This window comes from Gymnoscopelus braueri (assembly GCF_963280865.1).
Source record: "Gymnoscopelus braueri genome assembly, chromosome: 2".
In the NCBI taxonomy this organism is placed as follows: Eukaryota; Metazoa; Chordata; class Actinopteri; order Myctophiformes; family Myctophidae; genus Gymnoscopelus; species Gymnoscopelus braueri.
The window spans coordinates 39,225,187-39,248,938 of record NC_137604.1 but is presented as its reverse complement, the minus strand read 5'-3'; the positions used below and the strand labels follow the sequence as shown (position 1 = coordinate 39,248,938).

Below are 23,752 nucleotides of genomic sequence, written 5' to 3'. Positions count from 1 at the left end.
TCATAGTCACGCTCACTCAGCTGTTCTTCAAACCAGAAGAAAGCATTCATTCCCATGGTTCTTAAACGTTGTTTATTCTTCATCATTATGTGCCACTGCCATTAAACGTGAGTACAAACTTATACAAAAAATATATATATATATTTTTGGTTGGCCGTTTGCAAGACATCGCTGCACTAACGTAACTGTTATCTGAACATTCATAATTCAAAACAGAAGCAACGAATAGTTATGTGGCTTATGTGGTGATGGCAAATGTGCATAGTATACTGTCAATCTGTCATGTGATATCATATCTGTCAACTTAACTATAGGCGATAATGACACTAAAGGATAATCTAATGTATAGAAATGTTGAACCCCTGTACTTGACTAAAATAATGTTTCTATAATAAATGTATTCATTCTTTTTTATTATAAATTATATATTTATTAATTATTAACTGTTCTGTTACCCCCCCTTATCCCCCTAAACACTTATTATTATTATTATTATTATTATTATTATTGCATGATACAGTTGGGGACCCCTAGAAAATGTTGTTTATTGTTTGACATGATTTTGTCTAGTGGTATGGTCTGTCATGTGACCCAGAATTACTTTACCATCTATGCATTGTTGGCGATATTCTGATCAAAATAGCCATTCTTGACTGTACATACATACTGTACGTTTGCTAATTGTACTTGTACAGTCTATGCTCCTGCTGACTGTCCTTGAGCAAAACACCTAACCCCTAACCGCTCCCTATGATCAAGTTTGTGTGTGTGTGTGTGTGTGTGTGTGCGCGCGCGCGTGTGCGTGCGTGAATTTAATTGTAAAGTGCTTTGGAGAAATGTGCTCTGCTCAATATAAATAAATGCGCCATTTAGAGTCTAGGGTTAATTGTAAAAGACCAAGAGGGGTCCAATACTGGAGAAGAACTGACGGAGATTTTTGTTTCAATTTGGTCATTTGTATACTAGAGGTTCGGGCCGTTACGCGGCCCTCACTTCTAGTAGCCTGGCCTGCACATCGGAGACAGAGACAGTATAGATGCGCGGATGGGCTTTTTCATCAGCCTAATCCACGTGTACACGTTCATTATCCATCTGTCATCCAACCGCATTAGATAATGTATTTGCTTTTATGCTCCTGTTCTATCATGTGACATTCAGTGTAGGCTGCTGTAATATTTGCGAGTGAGCAGGCTATTGTAACTTTATGACAACTGATGGTCAACTATTTTGAGCAGACTGATGAAAGCCTAGTTGTCAACGGTTGTATTTACCGTACAAACGCATCACAGCGAGCTCCACAAAGATGTGATGTGCACCTTATAACTGCCTCTGTGTCAGTGTGAAGTGTTTTGGTTCCTACATATCTGCTGCTACATTGGGGCAGAACTAATTGTTGGTGCGCCAGTGTTTCCTCCCGGACGTTTTTTACCGACACACGCTTAACAAAAAAAAACTCAGCTAATTTCCTCCTTAGTATAGACGACAGCAACTTAAAACAACTCTTAAAATTACTGTTCGGTGTGACACCAATGTGTTAAGTCGTCCGATTGTGTGACCTGTCTTCAGTGCAGTTGGCAGGACGCGACGGGAAGTAAACTGAATTCAATAGGTAACCAAATATGGTGTAACTGGGATGCAGTTCCGCCACGTGATCATCCCTAGCCAATCACAGATCGGCGTAACAACGGGGGAGTGGAAATAAGCCAATTGTGTATATGTTACAGGGAAATTGGCATTCCAGGGAAATTGAAAGGGGAGCGCTTGTTTTCACCGCCCCCCCAGGCAATTCTGTAGAACCAACGCTAGAGGGCAATGCAAGCCAGACATGAGCCCCACACCACACACGCACGCATGCACACGCGCACAAACGAGCACGCACACACGCATGCGCACACACACACACACGCACGCATGCACGCGCGCGCGCACACACACACACTCTCGGTAATCTCGGCATCATTGTAAATGAGGGTCTCCCTCAATTGATCTCTCCGAGAATCTTAAATAAAGGTTGAATAAATGAACACCCGCGAACAGCCTTATTCCATGCAGTTGAAGCACAAGGGGGCGGGGCTGGCGGGCTATGTTAGTGCAGTGAGTGGCAGTTGGGGCAAACCATAGAGGGGCAAACGCAGTCCCCACAACATAATTTATGATTCTGTGCCTATCGGTACATAACTCAGACGGCGCTTAGTCGACTAGCAGACCATCGGCCGGTCGGCGCGGGCACTCGCGCCTAGAGGCGCTCGGGCGCGCCTCCTCGGCCTCAAGATCTGCTGAGTCGGCGCGCCTCCGTCATGGTCCAGAACTATACTTTATCGGCGGTTGTTTGAAAAAGTAATGTCCCAAGCGGGAGTCAAACCCAGACTCCCAGTGATAGTGGATGGAGAGTCCAATGATTATCGAAGTGCGCCACAGAGGCCGTGTTGTCGTTGTTGTCTTCGCATCAAAGCCCCGCCTCGCCGCCCCGCCCCGCGCATAGAAACAAGCGCTCCCCTTTCAATTTCCTTGGAATGCCAATTTCCCTGTGACATATAGATATCATTGTATATATATTGACAATTGTGTGAAGATATATTACTAAGGTACACAAGGTACACATGTAATATTGGCAATTGTGTGAAGTGTGGATATTTCTTTAGCTGTGTTGTAGAGGACAGTGGTCACTACATTTAAGTTATATCCATTTGTGTTGTAGTTGTGTAGTGGCGAGGGCCACTGCATTTTACTGCATTTTACTGCTTTTATTTTATTTTATTTTATCTTTGTTTGCTTTATTGTTAAATTGGTTCTAACTGTAATTGTATCCTTGCTCTGTAAAGCACTTTGAGCTGCATTTCATGTCATGAAAGGTGCTATACAAATAAAGTTTATTATTATTATTATTATTATTATTATATAGATGACAGAATCGATTAAAAAGTCTGTCAGTTCTTGTCCAAGGGTAGATTTTCTTGTGCTTTGTGCCATGAATGAAGCACTATATTAATTTAACCTTTACAGGCCAACAAGTTTTTTTCCGCATGTTTAGCCCATTGACTAGAATGGGCATACAGAAACAATAATTGAAAATAGATTAGATCAAACAGCTTGTCCCTGATTCATATTAAATTTGCAATTGGTTGTTCTGTTACTTATAAACACAGAGTTACTGATTAAGAGGCATCTGCGTGCCATCTTGTTATTCATTTATTATTCCTTAGTATGAAACTAACCCCTCGCACAGAAAAAATTGTATTATTAGTATTAGATAAACCGCCAGTTTGCTTCCCACAAGAATGTTAAACTGTCAGCTCTGTTATCTTGTCTGAACAGTCTGAGAATTAGGCTGAACCAGGGAAACCATGCGGCCCCTCAGAGATGCCCAGCTGGGGGCCTTCACTTTCTTTGCCTCTGCCCTCCCCCATGATGTCTGTGGGAGCAATGGTCTCCCCCTCACCCCAAACTCCATCAAGATCCTGGGACGCTTCCAGATCCTCAAGACCATCACCCATCCCAGGCTCTGCCAATATGTGGACATCACTAGAGGGAAGCATGGTACGTCTCTCTTTGTATAACTCCCATATCGTATGGGAATTTAATTGTATGGTATGATGTATGAATTGTATTGTAGGACTGGTTAATTAACCAAAAATATATAAATTAACCAAAAATATATCAATTAACCGAAAATATATAACATTTCATAAAGTGATGACATGAGGCATGAGGTACAGAGATCTCCATATATGGTGGAAGGTAGGATAAATAATCTAAGACAGGGGTCTTCAACAGGGGGTCCGGGACCCCTAGGGGGTCCTTAGAGTTACTACAGGGCGTCCGCCAAATCTTTGTGTGATATGATTTTATTTTTTTTGCATTAACCACTTGAACCCTAGCATCCCTTTTCTTAGCATCCTAGCATCCCAACTTTAGCCAAAAATAGCAGATCTACAAGCTCACAACGCCTCGCAGCGCGAGGCGTTGAGAGCTTGTAGATCGGCTATTTTCGGCTATAAGAGTTATAGGTGTAGAGGGAAAAAATAGGTGTAGAGGGAAAAAAGTTTGATCTGAAACACAATTTTATACAATATAGAGTAGGGGGTCCCTGCTTCATCTCTCTCTCAGCTAGGGGGTCCTTGGCCTGAAAACGTTGAAGACTCCTGATCTAAGACAATAAAATAATCAATTAACAGCAAATAAAAAAGGGGCTGCACTTAAATCAAAACAGGAACAGCAACTGGTAAGGGCTTCTGCAACAATCTTTTTGAGGGGAAATTAAAGGGATATTTCACTTTAAAAAAAACGTCATCGTCATTTTATCGTCTACTCAGGCTTTTGGGAGCACCCCGGACAGTTTTTAAGTTGCTTGATTCAGTATTTAGATATTTGATATTAATTTTATCAGACACGCCCCCTTCCTATACAAACCCATTGTAACTTCAAACTACATTTTAACCATGTTAGATTCATCAGAAACACCCGTCCTTGGTTCTGGTGACTGATATTGCCCTTCTAATACGTGAATAAATAAAATAAATGAAAAAAATAATCGAAAAAACACGGCCCCCTCACGTATTAGGAGGGCAGGATGAGTCACTAGAACCAAGGACGGGTGTTTTTGATGAATCTAACATGTTAAAAATGTAGTTTGAAGTTATAATGGGTTTGTATAGGAAGGGGGCGTGTCTGATAAAATGAATATCAAATATCTAAATACTGAAACAAGCAACTTAAAAACTGTCTGGGGGGCTTACAGAAGCCTGAGTAGACGATAATATGACCCAACGTTTTTGCCAGACCCAAGGGGTCGGGCTTACATGAGGCTTTGTATCTGTTTCGTCCATACATGGGCAGGGGTCATTTGTCCTCCGGCCCCAGCCAAAAAAAAGTTTGTGACGTCCCCTTTCGTCATACATGGGCAGGGGTCATTTGTCCTCCGGCCCCAGCCAAAAAAAAGTTTGTGACGTCCCCTTTCGTCACGAACTATTCATGACATCATGAACTTCAGTTATAAAGTGGTTTGTAGGTGTGTTACATACTAGGACTTCATTCTGGGTCTGGCAGAACCAGGTCTCCTGGTCTTGTTTTTAAAGTGAAATATCCCTTTAAGGGTGCCAATTTAAGATTGGTCTGAGACTCAAGACCAAGAGCCAAAGTAAGATAGGCTTCTTTTACCTGCCTCCGTATGCGGAGAAGGCACTGTGTAACACAACTATGCGTTAGATCATATATATTAATGTTATATTATATTATATTATATAGTATAATAACATGTCAGATCTTCCATTTCTTGTAACTGTTTTCTAGTCTCAGATATTACATATGTTGTTTGACCATTAGCACTTTCACTAAAGTGAAATTGTTATTTGTCTTTCATTTGTGGCATCAATCAAAACCTAGAATAAAACTTTAATGAGCAAATAAAAAAATAGATAAAAAAAACAATAAAGTGAGTTATTTTAGGCAGAGTGCTTTCTGCTTTCCTCGTGCATTTGTTTGTGTGTCTGGTAAGCGTGCACGTGGACATTCATTTATTGACTTCCTGAGTTGTTGAAAGCTGTCTTGCTTGAGTTACTTCACTCTGTATTAATGTCCAGATGTTTTGTTTGGTTGACGGTCTGCAGCCCGTGTTGGACGCTTGTTATGTAACATTGTTTTCAAGTGCCGAGATGGAGAGGATGTCTTAAATGATTAAAGAAAGCTTATGAAGTTACATAATGACTTACTGAGCTACAGCATGTACAGTAATGGTTAGCAACCTTATGCAACATCAAAGTGATATTTTATATTATTCAGTGAGTGCCAATAAACAAATGTTTACTGATACCAAAATTCAACACATGTTGGGTTTAAAGTGCCATAAAACTCAACTGCAACAGCTGAACTCTTCTCTATTTTGCCACCTCTGTGGTCATTTTCTACACTTTACGTTGTCCATTTAACACTCCATGTATTGTATGAATTCAGGGATGTTGTTTATTGTGAGATTGTGTGGTGGTGATTTATGTCCTTCTGCACTTGTCACTGTACTTTTTGGGGTGATAAAAGGCTTGAACATGATCTGGAGGTTGATCTTTGATTTTGTCTACCTATTTTGTTCTATGACACTGTGATTTTGTCTTTGTTCTGCATAGTGTGGGCTATTGTATAGGTCTATATGTCACAGTACGATTGGAAAACCAGTTAGAGTGCACCTTTCACTGACGGAGGCGCACCGCCTGAAGGTGACTTGAGCCACGAGAGGCACCACCGAGCGAGCTTAACTCACTGAGTGCCAGAATTATTTCTGTCTATGTTGTCCCAGTGCCAGAGATTTTTTCAAAGTAAAAAAAAAGTGCTTAGGAAGCGAGATACAGCCTTTTTCAGTTATAAGTTAAACAAGGAGTGGATGGAGCTGCAAATCTTCAGATAATGATATCTTGGGTTCTGAATTATTATTTTTGCACCATAGCGGTAAAACACGTGAAACACGTGAATAGCATTCAATGAGTTAAGTGAGAGTTGCGTAGTCACCTTCAGTCGACTCAGCGCCGTCCGAGTTATGTCCCCCCTTGTCTCGGTACCTCCGAGACGTCATTTATTTTTCTGACGGGGGGGGGGGGGTGAACTCGAAGAAAATAAGCACTCCTTTTTCAATCCGACTGTAACATATATACTACTGTATACTGTTGTTTCATTATTGATGGCGCTGTTGGGTTATTATTTCCAAAACATTTTCAAATAGTGAAAATAGCCGATCTACAAGCTCCCAACGCATCGCATCTGCTAATTTTGTGTGACACTTGTATGATGAAGTATGGCATTTTATGAAAAAACTAACAAAAAATGTGGAACATAGAGGTATGAGGTTTCTGCCTGACAGCAACCATACAGTTACAGTACTTTTAATTACTCTCAGTCTGTATCTGCAACTTAACTGCTGTTCTGAGTCTCCCAACTGAATTTCCCCTGTGGGATCAATAAAGGTCTGTTCTGTTCGTTCTGTTCATCCACAGAGCGGTTAGTGGTCGTTGCTGAGCACAATGAGAGCAGTTTAAGTGACGTCCAAAAACAAGGGAACACAGTCAGGTAAGATTAACATTATATTTAGCCATGTGATGAACCCAGTGTTTCAACTCACTTTTGTTGGAGTCAGAGAAGAAGTTTAAAGAAGTGGGTGAAATTCGTTTTTGTGCAAGCTCCATCGTTTTCATAGTTTTCGGGGGGGTATCCACATGTCATAATCCAGCGGGTACAGTATGTACTGTACATGAGGTTAGACCAGTGGTGTCCAAACTTTTTTCAAAGGGGGCCAAATTAGAAAATATGAAAACACCCAAGGGCCAGTGGTTATAGGCGGATTTTGGGCGAAAATGTGCGGTTTTCAGGCGGATTTTGAATGTTTCTGGGCGTTTTATTGTTACTTTATTTCGGTTTTAGGGTTAAGCAAGAGTTAGAGAAGGTGCTGCTATCCTGAGGCGAAGGAGGAAAATGCAACTTTCACTTTTATAAATCTTTAATTTTTTTGAAGGTGCAGGCGGGCTGTTCATAATACAATTTAGGAATGAAGCCAAGGGCCGCATAAAATGTGTCCTCGGGCCGCAAATGGCCCGCGGACCGCACTTTGGACACCACTGGGTTAGACATAAGGTGCAGCAGCTATGTACATGAGATTAGACGTTAAGGTGCGAAAGAGTGTCAGCGCATTGTACATGAGATAAAGTGCAAACAGATTGTCAACGTAATTGTCAAGTTCAACCACATAGTCCACAATGAGCTGTAACTTTCTTAGGTAAAAATCCACAAGAAAAGTAAAATCCATGTCTAGCCTGTTGTTAGGCTCACATAGAGCGGTAACTTCCACAAGTAAAATCCACATGGTATCTTACAAGGGAAAGTAAAGTCCAAGGCCAGCCTGATGACAGGCGGTGAAGTCTTACTGTGTAAACTGTGTAAAAGATTGTTGATAAAGTACATTGAGTGAAACCACTACTATATGTTTTACTCTTGCCATCTACTGGTTGACGTGTACAATAACAACATTATGATATTTTATAACAAAGTATCATTTGCTGACATTACTCTTGTGGTTTTGGTTTGTTTAAACGTAATGTTTTACTTGAAAGTACACAGACTGACCGACTGATAAATATACTTAGAGGTAGGACCCATGCACACAGCACCTAAACAAAGGCACCTTATATTGTGAATTGTGCAATTGCTATTGTATAGTATTTTAGTACTCATTTTTACTGCAGTTGTTTTATATTTTTACTCTCTTATAATCGTATATAAAGTAATAGAATATTGACTGTAGAGATTTGTTCCTCGCCATTTTCTGCGCTGGATTTGAAGAAAATATGATACAGTTACAAACTCACTGTTTTAGTAAACATGGTTACATGCTCTATGTATTTTAGTCCAGAGAAGGTTCTGCAGATAGCCTATGAGGTCCTTGAAGGTCTGGATTTCATGAACAACCATGGCATGGTGCACAGAGCCCTCAACGCCCACAATGTCCTCCTGGACTGTAAGGTACGGACTCCTTTACATTCATCTCTACAACACATGTGTTTTTTACCTTCATATCAGAACACATTTATGTGTGGTGTTAAGTGTCTTTTACATTCATATCCAGACCACATTTGGGTCGGGTTAGGTGACTAAATAGAGTCCTGTTGGGGTCAAATGTAATATTAGATGTTTTGTCTTTGTAGGGGAATGTCAAGCTTGCAAAGTTTGGCCTCTATCACATGACTGATCATGGGGCTGATGTGGACTTTCCCATTGGGTAAGCCTATATTCACTGTGATATCTTCTTGACATTAAAGCTTAGTATGCTATGTCTCTATTAAATATGCATGTAGTTTAGTGCCATACTGTATAAATCAAGTTTAAAATATTATGCACCTAAAATATGTACCTACCCTTTTCTCAGTTTCATAAACATGCTTTTTTGCCTAAAGCACATCATGATTCGCATGTAGATGTTTTAATTGTATTTCAGACCAAGGCGTTCAGTTTCACTAAAATTACAACACTAGTTGTATCTTATTGTCACACCCACAGTTACCCATCATACCTTGCTCCAGAGGTGATTGCCCAGGGTTCCTTTCATCCCAGTGACCCTTCCCATGATGTGGTTCCTCTACCCTCAGGACCCAAATCTGACATCTGGTCTCTGGGAGTTCTGTTGTTTGAGATCTGTGCAGTAAGAATCCTTAAGAAATTTCATCATTTTGGTAAACAAAATACACAGCTGACGCTCTCACAATAAGTGAGCAAGCCTTCCTCATGGACAATTCAGTTGGAAACTGCCAATGGCAATGTGTTGAACACACATTGGATGAGGCTGAGAAGATTGAACCTGTAACCTTTTGTTTTCTCTAAAAAGGCTGTTGTCCCCTCTCATATTGTACAACAGGACAATTTTTTGATTTAATCAATTAACCCTGGAGTGTGTATTTTGAACAAAAACAATTTTAAATCCAAAATAGAGTAAATTTCAATCCAAAAAAGACATTTGTCATACAACAAAATATATAGAGCTGTGGTTAAATGATAATTGTTTCCATTTAAACGGAATGCTGTGAACCTATTGTTACAGGGCAGACGACTGCTGCACAATATTGATATCAGTGAGAGATTGAAATTCATCTTAACCTTGGGTGAGTGAGAAGGTTGTAATATCTAGAGTACTTTGACGCTGTTTGTCTTAATCAGGCTTATGGACAGTACTTGATTTGTCTGGATTCTCAGGTTGCATAGATGACATTGTCACTGTCCTGGCGGAGGAGCATGGTTGCCTGGACGCCATCAAGGTAGGTTTGAATTAATGTGTGTGTGTGTTGGTGTCCTATTCAGGTCCATTCATCCATTCATGGTTCTTTGTAAAATGTTTAAATGTTTTCAGGTGGAGCTTTAGATCTTACAAAGGCATAAAAGGGGATTGACTGTATACTCTGGCGTAACTAATATGATTGTCCTTGTGCCTCTATTCAGGAGCTGCCTGAGAATGTCCTTGAGTTATTAAGGAAATGCTTGACCTTTCTTCCATCCAAAAGGTAAACAAACTCTGACTCCACTGGACATCATATCCTGTTGGACGACATTTGGCATTTTTTCTTCAAGATACTTTTGTTACGGAGATTAACTATGAACTATTCGCAGCATGGAACAGGAAAGCAAGATTCCTGAATACTGAAGCCAGCTGGTTAAACGATACCAAAATGAGCAGATGTTAGTATGTTATGTATCTGCCAAAATAAAAAGACATTCTTTGCGGTGGATAACTGATATAATGTTTGTAACCGCTAAAGGTTGAATTGGTTGAATTGCTTTTGTGAAAGTTGCAAATTATTATTCACATTACAACTATATTCCATTTCAGTCTGGGGAGTTGTCACCAGTGGTTATGAGGCACATAGTCCCACGTTGAAGGAGTGACTACTAAACGATAATGATTGATCTGTATTCCCTATTCTTAACGTATCATTTGCAACACAAATAAAGGATTTAGTCTTTTGTTTGGGAAGGACAAGTGAACATTTTATAATTTCTCCTTTCACTGTCACTCAACCAACTTGGCAACATGTCCTTTATAATCATTTCTAATTATTTCTAACATTCCATGACGAGCCTCTATCGTAGAATGAATTATAATGTATTTATGATGGATGGAATCCATCCATTTGTCCCAGCTGATTCCAAAACTTCATACCAAAACAAAGTAGTATCCACATTGTCAGATTACAATGTCTACACAAAGTGACCACAAGTGCAACAATAAAAAAGAGCAAAAATTCATGCAAACTTCAGCTTTTTCCTTGTATACTTCTAGCTTTCTACAAATCAGTATGAGATTACAAGTGCTGTTGGGTAGCCTCTGTGTCTTGTGTGTTGTGTCCCATCCAGGCCTACCCCTGCAGAGCTGCTTAGGGACCCTGTGTTTGATGGGATATCCTGTCTGTACACTCCGTTCCAGAAGCCTGTTAATTTATTTTCCTCCTCTCTTCGCTGTGCACACCTGGAGCTCCCAGAGGACATCAGTGACCTCTGCAAAGGTCTGTACTAAAATCTACCCACAAATACCAAAACTAACTAATATAATGATAATAGTAGTAATAATAGCAATTATAACAGTAACAGAAAATACAATTTAACATTATAAAAAGACTCCTGTAATGTTGCATTTTAAGAAGTGCTTTATTATACTGTATACTTATTATTTGACTTAAGCTGTGGTACATACCTAATCTGTTTACCAAAGTTAGATGATCTACACGCTCACAACGCATTGAGATGCAGTGAGCTCGTAGAGCTTATATTTTCACCAAATGTTCGCCCCCAGAATAGGGATTCTAGTGTTGTGTCTGGTTGACAGATTGGTTTGGCTTGCCTGAGCTTCCCCAGTAAGATGTTCCACAGCGTTGATCTCTAACAGCAAAGGCCAGGTCCTTTTCACTTACAAGCTGATTCCTCCGAACAGCCAGATGTGCCCTCCCTACCAGAAGACCACAGGCACACTTGCAACATGACTGTCTGGTTAAGACCGTAAACAATAACACAGCTTCCCTGTATTCCAGCTTTTGTGAACATCCTATTTTCCTAACCGTTGCTCAAGGGAACCTTAGTTACTGTAGCTACCTATCCTATAAAAAACATCCTTCAGATTTTGATTTTGTATTACCTGCTCACAGTGCTCAGGGTTTTCACACATCCTATAGATACAACACAAGTTGTAACCATCTATCGGCCATTGTCAAGTACATAGTTGGATAAGGCTACATTTCAAGTGTTTGAAACTCTTGTGCTAGTGAGTGGAGTGTTTGTGGTTCAATACATAGGCTATGTACAATCAATGGGTTCAGGCCATGGTGTTTGCTGCACACACACACGCACGCGCACACACACACACACACACACACACACACACACACACACACACACACACACACACACACACACACACACACACACACACACACACACACACACACACACACACACACACACACACACACAGAGTACTGTACATAACGATTAAAGCACTCCTCCACTTAAACTTTATCACTATCTATTCTCAAAGGTATATTGGTGATCTGAGTCCAGCGTTGATTTAGTATCAATACTTGAGCTAGCCGCTAGCGGTGGGGCTCTAAGGATGGCAGCATTGGTCGGTCCATCAGTCTGTTTGTTCAAAACTTTGATCTCATGATCCCCGGATGATGAACCTTATTGATTTGAAGGCCAACAAACAAATAACTATGTGATATTTGATGTATTTGAGCCATTGGATCTTTATCATCAGGCAGATGCATACCGGTAGGTACTGTACAGATATTTGATGTGTGTGTGTGTGTGTGTGTGTGTGTGTGTGTGTGTGTGTGTGTGTGTGTGTGTGTGTGTGTGTGTGTGTGTGTGTGTGTGTGTGTGTGTGTGTGTGTGTGTGTGTGTGTGTGTGTGTGTGTGTGTGTGTGTGTGTTAGATGATGATGAGGACTACCTTGCAGAGCGGTCCATAGATGAGGTTTACCACCTATGGTGTCTTGCTGGAGGAGACCTGGAGAAAGAACTCACCAATAAGGAGATCATCCAATCCAAACCTCCAGTCTGCACCCTTCCCAAGTACATAAACAAACTACTAACACACATGAATGCATGCTAGGGCTGGGCAATATATTGATATATCGTTATATGATATCAATATATAATGTATATTATCGCCACAATATCAATACTGAGGTATTTGGTCAAAAATACTAACGCATGCACGTACACACACACTAACAAATGCTGTAGATACATGTTCCCAAGTACAAAACACACACACACTCACACTCACACACTCAAGTGCGCTCGCATTATTTTCAAGCAGCCTCCAAGCACAACTTACAAACTGTCTTAATACTGCTGCTATTCTTGGATTATTCCTTTTTTTCTTTCTAGTCTATTATACATATACACATATTATTGCTGTTACAATGTCTGAGGAACCGGAACAAAACAAATGTACTCATATGTACCCGTACACAAGATGTAACAATAAAAACAATAAAGAATAAGACTATTGATCTTTTGAGGAGAAATTGGGTACTTTGGTATGGTAGCGCCCGTGGGGCGTGGGCATTGGCGCTGTGAATGCCAGACTTGGCAGATCATGTCATATTCAGTGAGTAGACTAGAGGCCTACATCAGACAGTTGTTATAGAAAGTGGCTTGTTAACACGTGTCTTACCTTCCTGTCTCCCTCTGTCAGCTTTCTCCTGGAGGATGGTGAGTCATTCGGTCAGGGGAGAGACCGCAGCTTCCTTCTAGATGACACCACAGTGACCCTGTCCCTCTGCCAGCTCCGAAATGTTAGACAGTAAACAAGATATGAGTCATGTGGAGAATATATATATATATATATAAATATATGTATATATATATATATATAGAGTAACACTTTACATTGTCAGTAATACCAGCGTATGTGGAGAATCATAAAAAAAAAATCAACTTGACAATGGCTTTAATTCACCCTATGGATATGTAGTAATGTATTTAAAAGGTGGTAACAACATTGTCCATACAAGCAATTATAGTGCACTTACATTGTCTTGTTACCCTATATAAATAATGTATTACGGTCTTTTTAAACGATTGAACAGGTGCGTAGGAGTGAACAGCCAGCACATGAAAGGACAAAAAAGATTCCCGCACACTGTCCTTAATGACCTTCATCAGGTCCTGATGAAGGTCAGTATGAAACGTTGTATTCTCTGCATTAAAGAGTTGCTGTAAGTGAAGACAGTGTGCAGGATTCTTTCTCGTCCAAATAATTACAACAAACAACCACTGCCACCCTTCCATAGTGTCTGTGTATTTTCAACACTTAGAATGTTTCTCACAAGGTAAAGTGTCACCAAATAATGTTTGATATTGTTATAATGATATTCACTGCAAGTAATTATATACACTACAAGTTGTATATTTAAGAAAAGGACTGTTCTCTTTTTCAGAGACTGAAGGATGTAGCGGGAGAAGTGTATTACCCTCTGCTGGAAGATGAGTAAGAGACTTTCTAAATGGATTTAAACCTCTTATTCAGAACATCTATCAGAAAATGCAACTGTACAATACATTTAATTTCCTAGATCAGGGGTTCCCAAACATTTCCATGCCAAGGACCTCCAAATAGCCATGTGGAACCCCCTATTGTGAAATGGCTTTTTTAAAATGCAGAAATTAACCAATATACAAGCTCACAATGTGTTGCACTGCGATACGTTGTGAGATTGTAGATCTGCTATTTAAACTATTTTCTCATTTTGTTTTTAATTCTTGAAAATGTTGACAATAATGACATGCCCTAAATAGGGATGCCAGGTTAAACTGGCATAATCTCATGAATATCTATTTTATGATCACCAACATTAAGAGGAATTGTACCCATATCACTGTGCCATCAGTGATAAGAGTTAAGAATATTAGAATTGTCTTTAAAAAAAAAAAGTGTGCACTTTTTAAAGCATTCTGCACTCCCATGTATACAGCTTTCCTGTGGTGCACATACAAGAAAGGTAGCATGCAGAGGCTTAAAGTGGCCTATAATGATGCCCTGAGGATACTACTTAAGGTCCCTAGATGGCATAGTGCCAGTCACTTGTTTGTAACGTGTGGAATCCACACATGTGAGGCTCTAACTGAGGCCGATTCTAAAAACGCCTTCTAAATCCTGACCTAAGTTTTCTGAAAAACTTCAAATATTTATTAAAAAAATTCAAAAAAATGATGTTTTTTTTTTAAAGGTAGTGTAAGTGATTTGCAAAGTTTCAAATAATTGCAAAATGGGTCTATGTTCTGATAGTGCTCATTACTATAGTGTGTCCTGTCCATATAAAGAGTCTCCATGTCTCTCCAGCTCTTTATAAAACAGAAAATGTATTTTGTAGTTTTTTTTTTTTTGTAGTTCTTTTCATTTCCAATTTTATCCAACCAGGACAGAGAACTCAATCAGGACACAGATTAAACAAGTGAAATTGGAAGTGATGACACTAAGAAATGAGCATGCAAAATTTGAACTGAAAACTATACAAATTAAGCTTAAAAATGGGTACTTTCTCCTGATTGGCTGAGATTTTGACACCTACCGAAAAATGTATTTTCTGTTTATTAAAGAGCTGGAGAGACAGGGAGACATCTGTTACTGAAAAAACACTCTATAGCAATGATTACTATCAGAATATAGTATTTTAACCTTTTAAAAAAATACTTTTTGTTTTTACCAAAAAATATCACTTACCCTACCTTTAACCAAAAGGGGGTTCCCGTAAGGTATTCCTGAAAGGTATAGTTACAAAAAGGGGTTCCCACCCAAAATGGGTTAAGGCACTCTATGTATGGATTCATATCTCGCCTGGATGAGTCCCGGAACAGTATTATTGAGGATATAGTCAATCCTGGGAAGAGCTGTCTCCGGTACACGTCCAGGCTGCGTAAACACTGGAGACTCAGCCTCTATTTATGATTTTTTAATGTTTTTTATTTATTTATTGTTTAATTTGTTGTGTGATGTTGATGATTTGTATGTACTCTATGGACCCCTGTGTGTCTGGAATAAAGTTTGAATTAAATTGAAATTTTGCAATGTCACCTATCGCTCACTCCCCTTGTCGTACACTCACCTCCTCTGTACACCCCCCCCCCCCCCCCTCCCTACTGAGGATTTGACTTGACAGCTAGACAGACTCATGTTCTCTTTGCTCCTTTTCCTCTCAGACAGTCCAATCTGCCTCAGTCCAACAGCAGCAACGAGCTGTCGTCCTCCGTCACTCTCCCACTCATCATCAGAGAGAGGGACACCGAGTACCAGCTTCTCCGCATCATCCTGTTTGACAGGCTCCTCAAGGTCCGTGTTCCACTACAAATTATCTGTGCGCGCGCACATGCACTGTAGCACAGGCAGCACACGCGCGCAGGTGTGCACATGTTGCCATCGTTTTTATCGACTTTGCCCCTTCAGTATATTTGAACTGAAAGGAGGTACATACACAGTGACCTTTTCAGTGTTGATTTATCCATTTTTAACTTTGAGTTTACAATTGTAACCAAATGTATTTTTATCGGTCCATTTTGTTACATTTGTGCACTCTCAGAGTTAAATTAACGGTCAAGATGTAAAAGTCACTGTTCCTTTGTTTCAGAATTGAATCTTTTTATTTTAAACATGCATATCTGTGTTTGTTCTTCAGGCCTACCCTTTCAGGAAGAACTTAGTGTGGAAAGAGGCCCGGGTGGATATACCACCTCTTGTACGTGGACTGACGTGGGCTACATTGCTTGCCATTGAGGTGGGAACAAAGATTTACATTTTCACACGGATCAAAAAGTGCCCGATTTACAGTTGCCTAACTACGCATGTTTTTTGTTGTAGGCATGTGTATAATAATAATAACTGATAATGATGTAGTCTTCATTAATCCCACAGGGGAAATTCAGTTTCAGCTTTCGGGGGGCGGGGGGGGGGGGTAATTAGGAGTCAATTATCATAGACACGTCGTCACATCAAACCTGGGACCTTCTGTTTCCCAGGCGGCCTCTCTACCCATTCAGCTATGGCCGTGGATGAAAGAGTGTCATGGTTTTTGCTGTAGTCATGTGGTTGAAAGAGTGTCATGGTCTTTGTTGTAGGCATGTGGTTGAAAGAGTGTCATGGTCTTTGTTGTAGGGGGATATTCAAGCCAAATATGACAGCATTGATAAGGACACTCCCATCCCCACTGATAGACAGGTACGTGAGAGAGACGAAAACTCCAAGGCACTCTGGAGTTCTGGAGTAAACGTTATGAATCATTCATTCGATTATAACTCTGCAATACAGGATAGCAAATGTAGCATGCAGTTGCTGTAATACCTAATGCGTGTTTTTCAGATTGAGGTGGACATTCCGCGGTGCCATCAGTACGATGAGTTACTGTCATCTCCTCAGGGTCATCGCAAGTTCAGACGTGTCCTCAAAGCCTGGGTGGTCTCACACCCTGACCTGGTCTACTGGCAGGGTATGTTGATCTGTGTGTTTATCTGTATGTCTGTCTGTCTGTTTATCTATCCATCTTTCTCTCTGTTAGTCTATCTGTCTTTCTCCCTGGCCTACTGACAGGGTTAGTTGACCTGTGCGTCTGTCTTTCTGTCCATCTGTCTTTCTGTTTGTGTATCTGCGTTTTCCTACTAGCAGGATCAGTTGACCTGTGTGTCTCTCTGTCAATCTTGCTGTCTCTCTGTCTACATTTATTTATCCTTTTCTTGGTTTATTTCTCACTTTTCTCTCCTTTACTGAACTGTCTGTCTCTATCTAGATGCTTGTGCTGTGATTGGCCAGCCACTAGATGGCAGTCATGTCATATTGTTTGATCTCCTGGATTTTTGTGTTCTTATGTTGTTTGACTACGTAATGAATGTATGTTGTTAAATAAGTCAAATGCATTTCAGGTTTGGATTCACTTTGTGCCCCGTTCCTTTACTTGAATTTCAACAATGAACGTAAGTATTTGAATCCTAAAGAATACATTCTGAAATAACATTTCTAGATATCAGTTGCTGTATGACCGAAGTAAAACTAATAACAGTCTTTATTTGTTCCTTCCTTTCTTTTTTCAATCGTTCCCGTCTTGCTTCATCTTCTCAACAGCACTGGCGTACGCCTGCATGTCTGCGTTCATCCCCAAGTATTTGTACAACTTCTTCCTAAAGGACAACTCTCATGTTATTCAAGGTGAGCTTCACTAGACTGACCAAACATTATACACATACATACATACATACATACATACATACATACATACATACATACATACATACATACATACATAGGACAGAAAACCTCCCACTGCTTCTCTCAGGAAGGGACCGCACTTCTTTTCTTTTTTTCTGCACAACGCGTTTCGCTGTGTTGGCTTCGTCAGGTGCATATAGCACCTGACGCATATAGCGTCCTGGCACCTGACAAAGCCATCACGGCGAAACGTGTCGTGCAGAAAAAAAGAAAAAAAACATTAAGTGAGTCCTGTCTATCGTCATTGGAGTGTGCGGTCCCTTCCTGAGAGAAGCAGTGGGAGGTTTTCTGCCTTATGTACATTATCTTGCCTACCAGCACCTCCACCAGGATGTGCACGAGAGCTACCTGATTGTATTGACACACATATATATATATTTATTTATAGGGATTTATTGGATGGCGCAGGGGTACAGTATATGTCCATCACCGTGGAGGCCCGTAAGATTGTTTGAAAAACTACGTCAACTAAGTTTAGTGGTGAAAAGTGAACCATACAGCTGTTGTGGTAATCATCAGTAAGGCTTAAAATAGACCAAGCTGACCCTCGGCCAACAACAGCGGGGGTCACTGCGGCAAAGTTCGTTGGTGAGCACTTATTCATGTTATAATTTGTTCACCAGGGTCCGCTAGGGGTCTAGAGATAAAATAAAATATGTTGTTATTGATTTCTTTATGAAGTAGCTGTATAATAAGCAGGATAATGAACAGCGATCCTGTCATTATTGCTAAATAAACCCTGACAGGATGTCCGACAGGACCGTGACATGTATGACCTGCTGCTGGTCATTATCGCTTACGTGTCTTCTGCTCAATCATTACAAAAAGACATGATGACTATCAACTGCAACAACTGGATGATACGTTCTCTTTGTTGGAAATGCCATCCCCCATAGCCTTTCTCCTACACAACAGTATCAAAATTGACTGACCGCAGGCATTTTTTAAACAAATCAGTGATTGCTTAAAAAAAAAAAATCCTTATCAGGCTGCCTAGAGGCACTAATTAAACCTAAATCACGGCCTTTTCATATAACCCATTAAAAGTAGAGGGTACTATGTTTGCCTTGATAACTGATGTACTGTACTTGCCACTCAAAGTTTAATTTAGTTTAGTAACAGTAAACGTGGTGAGCATTAAAAAACAAATGAATACAGCCAGTAATTTTGCTGGCTGACAGCTCATTGTTTATTTTTGTTTATTTCTTTGTTTAGATCTATTTTTGGCATTTTATACTATATTTCTATGTAGAGAGACAGTAATCCAAGGGCAGGGAGAGGAGAGACACGCAAGACAAGATGGGAATCAAATTCAAGCGGTGCCACCAGGCAGCCCTGACAGCTCAATGATGATTACATTTGGGCTTCACATAATTTCTTGGGCTTTGGGAGCTCATTTAAATATTCTCTCTTAATGAAGATTGCAGCCGAGAAGCAGGCCATTTAAAGGAGACGGAAACAAATGAAATGGCAAAAAATCATGTGGAGAAATGTCAGAGTCCATTTGGACTTTACTGATAAACTGAGACACAATCCACCTCTTGAACTCTGTGGGGAATTTGGTTATTATCCTCTCCTGCTAGATGCCATGGAGAGCTGGCTAATGTTTAGCTGTCTGGTCAAGAATGATTTTGCTGACTTTTGTTGGAATTCAGAAAGGAGAGCGAGAGAAGGTTTCCATTTTTCGCAATTGCTAAGCTCAGTATTTTAATTCCCATCTGCGTATCATTTTGAATTTATGGGTGCGTAGCATATGATCAATTTAACATATTTTTTATCATTTTGAGGACTATATAATTGTATATACTGTATGCTTGCTGTATACCACAAAAAGATGATCTGTCATGTATCCTTTATTTTATCATGCTTCACTACTAAATTCAAGTGTTTGTCAGGTTATAAACGACGAGCCTCTTCTATACAATAAATATGTGTAGGATAAATGTATAAGCTGGGTGTGTATTTCATCTGCAGTTTGCATTTCATATGCTGCTTTGTTTTTAACCATTTTCTTTTCCACTTGTTTCAGGCTGCCCAAAAGCTTAACCTTTTATAAAACACTGTTTTAATCCAGGTTTTCTCCAGTTCTCTGTTCATCGTTTAAAACAACTCTTTACTTTTCAGAGTACCTCACCGTTTTCTCCCAGATGATCACCTTTCACGATCCGGAGCTGAGCAACCACCTCAATGAGATTGGCTTCATCCCAGACGTAAGTACCTCACCGGCAGCATCTGGCTCCCCCAACAAACTGACAAGCGGCAAGATACTGCAGCAGCGGATATGTTAGGATAGCTCCTTCTCCTAGTTTACCTGTTGTTGTAGGGAGAGAGCGGGTAAGATGCTGTAGTGATGGATAAGCGATGATCCTCCTGATGCCTTCCTCATAAACACAAACCCACTCATGAACTTCATGGGTGTGAATCTACCTCATAACCTGTACGGCATGTCATCCAGTGTCTCAAAATTATATTTATCTTCTCTTGTCATCATTCATTCACTGCACTGGATGGTAAAACAAAAACAAAAACAGCAGTATCATTAACCCATCACACACAAGACGGTTAAACAAGAAACAGCAGTGGAGGGCACGTTAAGGTCACGTTCCTCTCCTCCTGCGAGTTTAAACATTGTTGAAGATTTATGGGGAGATGCTCTATAAGCAGGTTGTCCAGGTGAACCTAGCCCCTCATCCTCCAACTCTGTGTTACTGTCTCCCAGAAGAAAAAAAAGGGAAGGGAAATGGATTGCCCACTCTCCCTTTTTAAAATAAAGAAAACCCTTACCTGCCAGCAGCACTGTGCTCCCTGACAAACTGACAAGAAACAAGACACAGCAGTGGAGGACATATTACGATAACAACATTTTTCTTCTCCTGTTAGTTTACCCATTGCTAGAGAGAGTGAGGGCTACTGGGGCAGATAAGTCTGCTTCCCTGGCATGATGCCAGCCAGAGGGCTACAGAAAGGAATTACCATCCACAGCTCACCATGTATAGTTCTTGTCATTGAACTCCCCCCCCCCCCCTTCCTTCTCTCCGGGGTTTTTGAGCATGGGCCAAATCCTCCCCGTGGCCCACTGGCCGTAATTTATACAGTACGCAATTTCTGCCAGCCGCGCCTAATGATCGTCCTCTACCCACCTTCCTTTAACCTCTCACACTGTTCCATTTCTCTGTCTGTCTCCATCTCTTTGTCTCTCTTTTTTCTTTTTGCCCTATGTGTCACGTGGTGAGAATAGCCGCTATGTGATGCGTTGTGAGCTTGTAAATATTCTATTTTTGAATTATTTTGAAAATGTCCATCTATAGTGACTCCGTGCTCAAAACAGGCATGTCAGGGTTAATGTGGTTAAATCATTTCCGTTCTTTCTGGATGTCTCTCATCATCTCCCTCTCTCCTTTCTCTCTTTCACTTTCACTCTTTCCTCCATCCCTCTTTTCCCTCCCAGGGTCCTCCTCCTCCTCCTCCTCTCGGCCTCTGATCAGATGTGAAGCCAAGGTTAAACTGTGCTCCGTCTCTCCAGGGCTTGTGTTAGAGTGCTGATGAATGTGTGTGTCCTCAGCAGATCAGACTCAGGGGTCAGTTTCCACAGGGCATGAAAAAAGTTGCTTGTGGGCAATCCGCTCTCCTTAGCATTTTGACACTGACTGCTTGAAGAAAGCTTATGCTGAGGCAGAAAGAACGAGCTCATAGCGCGGCACCGGTGCCACGGTACGAGCTTGTAGATCTGCTATTTTAGAAAAATCTTGAACATTAAATGTTTCAAAAACTATATGTATTCAAAGATTTGCAAAAAAAAAAGGCAAATCTTTGAATACATATATTTTTTTAAACAACATTTTTAACTCAAATCTTTGCTTCTAGAGGTCCCTGGAACAAAATATTTTACAAATGTTCGCTTTAAAAAATATATATTTGCATATTTTCAAGATTTTTCAAAAATAGCAGACCTACAAGCTCATTTGAGATTGTACATCTGCTATTTTTGAATAGCCAATGACATCTAAAATGACAGACGTGTTCCCGGATTGAATGGGTGATTTATACTTAGTTGTGCACCGGTGTCGCGCCCCAAAAATAACCAAGCTACGCGCTCACAACGTGTCGTAGTCCGACGCGTTGTGAGCTTGTAGAGTGCAGACCCAGATCCTTGAGCTTGGTGTCAAGCTTGGCTGGAACTAATCTGGTGAATGTCAAAGCTTTTACTCAAACGGCATTCACACACACAACAGTTACTCCCTTCCAGGTGAGAAGGCGCAATGTGAAATCGTCAGTAGATATATTCTGGGCGATATGCAAATTGCCATGGTCCAGCGTGGCAACGTTGAACAAATGAAGTCCCTCACTAACCTCTCAGAGCAATACAGGCAATTGTTTCTCGTCTGTCGTGCTTTGAAACTGTGGAGGAACAAAGAGGAGTGAGAGACCCTTAGGTGTTCCTGTCAGATGTTCTACTTGTATAAATATTACCTGTGGGTGTAGTTAAGCTGTTTAGGCCTATCTATTCTGCGCTGAGATTTTAATCAGCCAAAGCATTAGCTCCAACAGATGTCTTGTGGTGAGTCTTTTATCCGTTTTTTACTGACACTTCTCGGGAGAAGCATGTGTGTGTGTGTGTGTGTGTGTGCCCACTGATGGCACAGCAGCGGGCGTGGCTGCTCATTTCCATGGCCATCCGTGCTCCTGCTGGCCTGCGATTGAGTCACACCAGGGACTTCCATCTGTGCCTTATCTGAGGGAGACTGGGAATGGCCCTCCCCCCTCTCAGCTCTCCTTATGTCTCAGTGACAGAAGGAGATGAGCAAGAAGACACACTTGTGATATCAAACTTATATCACTGGTGTAAAGTTGTGTTTCAAAGGGAAACACTCCATCCCTGTCTTCCCTGTTACACCATGATACTATTGGAACTAGGGTTGTCACGATTACAAATTTAAGTTGACGATTAATTGTCAGTCAAGTAATTGCGATTAACGATTTAATTGTGTGTTTGGCATTGAACATTGGAGCACATGAATACAAATAATTTCTGTTTGCCTTTTATGCTTCGAAATCAAAAATTGCACAGCGCAGATATGACAAATAACTTAAATGTATAAAAATAAATTATTGACATTTAATAATGTTATAGTAAAAATAGCAGAAATAGCTCATCTACAAGCTTACAACACGTCACAAAGTGACACGTTGTAAGCTTGTAGATCTTGTGTATCTGTAAGCTTGTGTGAAAAATGTTCAACATGGAAACGATTATGCAAAAATAATTGCAATTATCTCAAATAATTGCGATTAGACTATTATGTAATAATTGTGACAGGCCTAATTGGAACAAGCTCTGTTGCTGCACCCCCAGTATTTAATTATAATCCAGGAATGTGCCTTTACAAACCAACAAGAAATCCTCTATGATCGTGCTTTGTACTTATTAGCAGACTGTCACAAGTTTTAGCCAAAGCGTTAAATCTGTTGGCGCAAAACAGACAAAGTCTGACAACAAGCAACTGCTTCATTAATAATGGATTGGAATTTTCCCAGCTCGTACTGTACAGTGCATTCTGAAACATAGATGATACAGCTCTAGATTTGTTTGACAGGCCTCTTGTACTGTATATACAATCCACAATGATTAATCAATTATTCTGTTCTACGTAAGGCATTAAGACTGCCCTGTACATAGAAGGTCACAAGATCAATACCCCCAACAGCCAGACTCTTGCAACTCAGATTTTGCAACATCCTTGCACCAGACACTGAACTTTGTGTAAATATATATATATTTTTTATTATTATTAAATGGCAAAATCCTGAGCCTGGAATATTATCGTCACAATATCGAGATATATTTCGTAAAAAATATTGTGATATTAGATTTTGTCCGTTTTTTGACTGTTACCAAGGATAGATACAGGCAAAGAGTAAGGAAAATAAAAAGTACTGTTGTGTACAGCAATACAAGGCAAAAAGAAAAACAAGAAGC

At 40.3% G+C, this 23,752-nt stretch overlaps 1 protein-coding gene across 2 annotated transcripts in view; it reads left to right on the top strand.

Moving 5' to 3' along the window:
* The first annotated feature begins 4 nt into the window (after positions 1–4).
* The window catches only part of tbck (TBC1 domain containing kinase), an 86,132-nt gene continuing 62,384 nt past the window's right edge, over positions 5–23,752 (top strand). For both annotated transcript variants that reach the window (XM_080446636.1, XM_080446635.1), the window contains exons 1-20: positions 5–107; positions 3,316–3,537; positions 6,978–7,050; positions 8,382–8,496; positions 8,679–8,752; positions 9,031–9,172; positions 9,569–9,629; positions 9,721–9,782; positions 9,964–10,025; positions 10,876–11,024; positions 12,449–12,587; positions 13,219–13,318; positions 13,964–14,013; positions 15,723–15,852; positions 16,196–16,294; positions 16,672–16,734; positions 16,876–17,002; positions 17,433–17,483; positions 17,632–17,715; positions 19,900–19,985. In XM_080446636.1, coding sequence (XP_080302762.1) covers positions 3,345–3,537; positions 6,978–7,050; positions 8,382–8,496; positions 8,679–8,752; positions 9,031–9,172; positions 9,569–9,629; positions 9,721–9,782; positions 9,964–10,025; positions 10,876–11,024; positions 12,449–12,587; positions 13,219–13,318; positions 13,964–14,013; positions 15,723–15,852; positions 16,196–16,294; positions 16,672–16,734; positions 16,876–17,002; positions 17,433–17,483; positions 17,632–17,715; positions 19,900–19,985 — 1,860 coding nt within the window. In that variant the 5' untranslated portion in view covers positions 5–107; positions 3,316–3,344. The remainder of the gene's footprint in view (positions 108–3,315; positions 3,538–6,977; positions 7,051–8,381; positions 8,497–8,678; positions 8,753–9,030; positions 9,173–9,568; positions 9,630–9,720; positions 9,783–9,963; positions 10,026–10,875; positions 11,025–12,448; positions 12,588–13,218; positions 13,319–13,963; positions 14,014–15,722; positions 15,853–16,195; positions 16,295–16,671; positions 16,735–16,875; positions 17,003–17,432; positions 17,484–17,631; positions 17,716–19,899; positions 19,986–23,752) is intronic.